General features: G+C 33.2%; 1 protein-coding gene across 1 annotated transcript in view; it reads right to left on the bottom strand.

Moving 5' to 3' along the window:
• Window positions 1-21: 21 nt before the first annotated feature.
• LOC106877664 (uncharacterized) overlaps window positions 22-4,921 on the bottom strand; it is a 6,723-nt gene continuing 1,823 nt past the window's right edge. Inside the window, exon 2 of the mRNA XM_014926611.2 lies at window positions 22-3,663. Within this exon, the coding sequence (XP_014782097.1) occupies window positions 1,449-3,653 (2,205 nt within the window). The 5' untranslated portion in view covers window positions 3,654-3,663 and the 3' untranslated portion in view covers window positions 22-1,448. The remainder of the gene's footprint in view (window positions 3,664-4,921) is intronic.

Raw genomic sequence — 4,921 nt, forward strand, 5'->3', positions numbered from 1 at the left:
CAATTCATATTTGCATTTATTTTGAAAGTGTCATTGTTTTTGAAAGTAATCTGTACTCTCTCTCTCTCTCTCTTCAATGTAGTCACACGTTCCACAACGAGGGTCATCACATTTTCTAACTCTCTTTGTTGTTTCTGTGGTTGTAAATTTTGCTTGGGTTAAGAGTTTTTTATGTTGGGTGCTTGCCGTCTGCTATAAATCATTTTTGAGTCTATTATTAATTGGTTGATTCTTGATGAATGTTGAAGGATTGGGGAGGTATCGCTTTGCAGTGTTGATGAAGTCATGATTTCTTGGGTTGTGGGTGATGACAAAAGGAATGCTTATGTGTTCATTTTTATTTTTATTTTTGTGTGTTTGTTTTCCTCTGAGGTTGTGGTTAGGATGTATTTTGCTTTGATGATTGCTGTGTCAATGAAACTAGTGGGATATTTTTGTTCCTTTAGAAATATATTTAATTCCTGTAATCTTGTGTCCCTTAATTCTGCATCTATTACTATAGTGCAAATTCTTTTTACCATATTAAAGGGTATGTTCCTTTTTGCATGTGAGCGATGGGAGGAATAAAAGTTCAAATATTGGTGTGTGTCTGTAGATTTGTAGAAGATATCTGTTTTTATAGTATTATTTTCTTTAATTAGAAGTCCAAAAATGGTAATTCCTTTGAGTTTTGTTCCATAGGGAATTTTATTGAAGTGTGTAAGTTGTTTAAAAGTGAGTTAAATATTCTTGAGTCTTCTTAGTGTTTGGTCCAGAATATAAAGCAATCGTCCAAATATCGTTTCGAATTGTTTTTTTTTTTATATAAATGGAGAATTGTTCGTTAAATGCTTCCGTTAGTTGGGAATAAAGTTTGACCTCTAAGAAGCCCATAACGAGTGTAGCATATGTGGGGGCTACTTTTGTTCCCATCTCCGTTCCTTTTATTTGTAAGTAGAAGTTGTTATCGAAGGAAGAGTGATTATTTTCCAAAATTAATTTTGATCTTTCTACAATGAAAGTTTTTGAGAATATTTCCATGATATCGTTCGGGTGTTTTGTTAACCAGAAGTTTATAGCTTCAATTCCTAGGTCGTGTGGAATGTTGGTGCATAGACTAGTTACATCAAAACTAACTAGATTTTTTTCCTGGTGGACGTATCGTCCCGGATAAAACTTGGTATCATTTTACATAAAAGTTTTAGAACATTATCTATGTAGTTGCTTAAGCGTTGTGTACTGGATGCTGGTTCTGCAATAATGGCCGTAGTTTCAGATCTCTGGGTTTCGGAATTTCGACATATGTTGAATTATTTCCTTTTATGTTGTTTTGGATTTCTTTTGATTTGTGTGTGTGATTCTGAATTTCTGTATACGTCAATGCATATTGCCGTTATTTGATGATAAAACTATTTAGAGAATAGAAAATAATTTCAGAAAATTTCAGACTTTTATTTTACTGAAAATAATTAAATTGACAAACTGGTATGTGGTGCTGTGCCATGGTCAAATACAATAATCGTTTCGATAATTTTATGTGTCAGGGATATAGTTAAACCAAATTTAACATTAATTATTGCTAATAATTTAGGTATCATAGACGTCATTAATATCAAAGAAATTTTTGTGAACGTTGAAAAGTCGAAATCATTTCGACTTAATATGTTGTTGCAAGCAAAGAAAAGAGATACGATTAGAAACAGTTTCATAATGGATTTACCAATCTCGTATCTCAATGGAAAATGATGGTTAACAATTGTCTTGAACAAATTGGCATTTATGAATTCTTCTCCATATTTTGTCTGAACTAAATTCGGACGAAAAACTTTAGTGAGCTTTACAGAATTAACCATTACTGATTGATACTGCTTTATATTAGCGTTCACAATTGCAATGCAATACACGAAAAACATGGCAACAAACCATATGTCACCGACATTGTCAGGTTTAGCAAGAACTGCAACAGCTATCGTAAATGTGTAGTTGCATAAGATTTGAAAACTTGTAAGAAATATATAGATTGAATAAAGAGCCCATAATATATAAAATGGAAACGATAGAATAGTAATAAGTATAGCGACAATATTGAAAATAAAATTGACATTCAGATATAGTGGAAGAATATAAACTTTAAAATAACTTAATGGTAAAGTTAAAATCAAATAAAATGTTGGGATTCCATAATAAATTAGACACAGAATTAATTCACAGACAGAAAATGCAGCAAATAAAATTGTGATCGCAATAAAAAACCAAAGCAATATCAACTGGCAAAAAATATTTCTCTTGTTGTAATATAACCAAATTTTCTTGATATGTTTAATCCACGTATAAATTATTAAATGCCAGAAATTTGGGTTTAAAGCAGTAGAAATATTAGCTTTCATTATTGCATAGAGTAAATCATAATCCCGTTGTGTAGAAACATTTAAATTGCCATACTTCTCTAATAATCTCTTATTTTGAATGAGAAATGTGCAAGTGGATCTTTGATGTAATGTATTATAAGCGATAGTCTCACTTAAACGACTGGGAAGAACAAAGAGGATAAAGTTGAAAGATACGTAACTGATTAACCACACTAACGGACCCCCAAACCAGCCATCTGTATTCTCATAACTTTTTGAGAAACCTAATATTAAGGTGAGATAACCCAATGGTATATCATCTTGGAAAAGTATATTTGTTGTTTCATATAAAAAGAAGTAATGCATCAAAAGATCCAGGAAAATTACTGAAAGAGAAAAAAGAATAAAAAAGAATCTTCTTAGTCTTGAGGCAAAGAAAGTGGAATTGTGGAAACAAAATGACCATGAAAGAAAATCAGGGAAATTGTAAGTATTATGGTTTTTGTTGATCCATTCTAATTTGAATGGCGATGTATTTTGACGGGAAAATGAAGGTGATGTAGCCAATGAAAGAAAACTAATAATTAAGGGAAAATATGCCCATAAAACAGCTCCGACGATGTTTTCATAATTGAGAAACATACTATTTTCTATGATATTTCCAGAACAAATCGATTTTGGGTGATAAACATGGCTTCCACTTTTATAGAGTTTACAGCAATAGTTCTTCACTAACTCTCGATTTATACTCAATCTTCTGTAAGCTTTTAATGCCTCAGGGCTGTTCTTCTTCATGTCCTGGGATAAATTTATTAGAAAACACATGTAACCAGATTCTCCTATTTTCAATGTATCGATAAATACAATTCTCTTCAATTCGCCGAAAATCAAATGTATTAAATCATGTCTTTGAATATTTTGTCTTCCACAATTTATATCGATATCAATCCTTGGAGTAGCAATGTAAGCTCCTAATAAATCCAAAGAGTAAATTGAAAAATCATAGTAGAAATTTTTATACGCTATTAATCCATCTGGTTCATCTGGAATCCAGGTAAATTGTCTCGCGTTCGCAAAATAATCCAATGGTACGGGATTCAATAGGACATCAAGCCTTTTATCGGATAAATGGACTTCAAAATTGAAAACCTTTATGTCTGATCTTACTAAACGAGATAAAATCTTATTGACATCGGGAGAAATCTTAATTTCACAATTATTTCCAAGTTCCTTCGCTTCTGTGTTTAATGATATTAGAATGACAATAAAAGTAATCACAAGGAAAAGTGTACCGGTTGCTGTTATTGTCATCAGCATGGCAGCCATATTTCGTCTTCTGTAAGAGAAAAACTATATAGAAGTCATAAAATAATGAAGATTCATTTTAGTTTCGTTATTTTGTAAATATTTGAAATAAAGAGTACTTATTTTAAAATGAATGTAAATCTATTTTATTATTTATTTACTAGAAAGACAAATGTTGTGGCCAGCGAAACAAAGGTCATATTGTATTTTGTGCTTTGCTAGTTCCTATCTATTTTAGTTGTAATATTTCCTAATTTGAACTTTAATGAATTTTTGTGAATTTCATGGCTGCAAAAAATAACAAATTTTTATGACTCTAATTTAGGAATATAAACTATGGCATCATTTTCATCAAACCAGTCTCAGTGTCTGACAGTAGCATATCCCAGTCTTTCAGCAGCACATTGAAGGACCTGGTCTCGATCATCTTCCTATACTGTAGTATTTTCAATACTGGACAAGTGAGTCTGGAGTTCTTTCCTTAACACACCATCATATACCTTGTGGACATTCAGTCACCAAGGAATGCCAACTGGCCCTCTTCTCTCTTTCACTTTAATCATCATCTGGAACTTTGCACGCACCAGACTGTGGTCTGTGCAGCATTCCGATCCATGAAAGGACTTGACATTAAACATGTCATAGATGTCAGGCTTGCAGATGATAACATAATCCAGTAAGAGCCAAACTTTACACCTTGGATGCATCCACGTTGTTGTGTGATGACCTATGTGCATAAAATGAGTGCTTGCGATGTAAAGTCCATGTTCATCACAAAGCTCCACCAACATGAGACAATTTCTATTCATTTTCCCTACACCAAAACGTCCTAGAGACTTCCATATTTGCCAGTCTGTTCCAACCCCGGCATTAAAATACCCCAGTAGAATGACTTTATCAGAAATGGGGATTTTCCTAAGTATGGCTCTCAGCTGGGTATAAAAAATAGTTTTATCTTCATCACAACTAGTCAAAGTAGGTGCATAGGCACTTATTAGAGTAGCAAACCACCAACCTTTCAGGTGCAATCATAGAGTCATTAGATGTTCATTTTTAGGAACAGGAAGCTCCTCCAGCTTCTTAAGAATATCAGATCAAACTGCAAAGCCAGCACCAGCTTCTCTGCGCTCCTCCTTCTAACTTCCCTTCCAAAAAAAGGTGTCTCCACCTCTTACTTCCTCAAGGTGACTTTCACTTGCTATTCGAATCTCTGAAAGTGCAGCTATATCAATGTTATATCGGTTCAGCTCACGAGCAACAAGTGCAATACGTCTTTCGGGCCTACAATC

The sequence above is a fragment of the Octopus bimaculoides genome, chromosome 1, assembly GCF_001194135.2.
Source record: "Octopus bimaculoides isolate UCB-OBI-ISO-001 chromosome 1, ASM119413v2, whole genome shotgun sequence".
In the NCBI taxonomy this organism is placed as follows: Eukaryota; Metazoa; Mollusca; class Cephalopoda; order Octopoda; family Octopodidae; genus Octopus; species Octopus bimaculoides.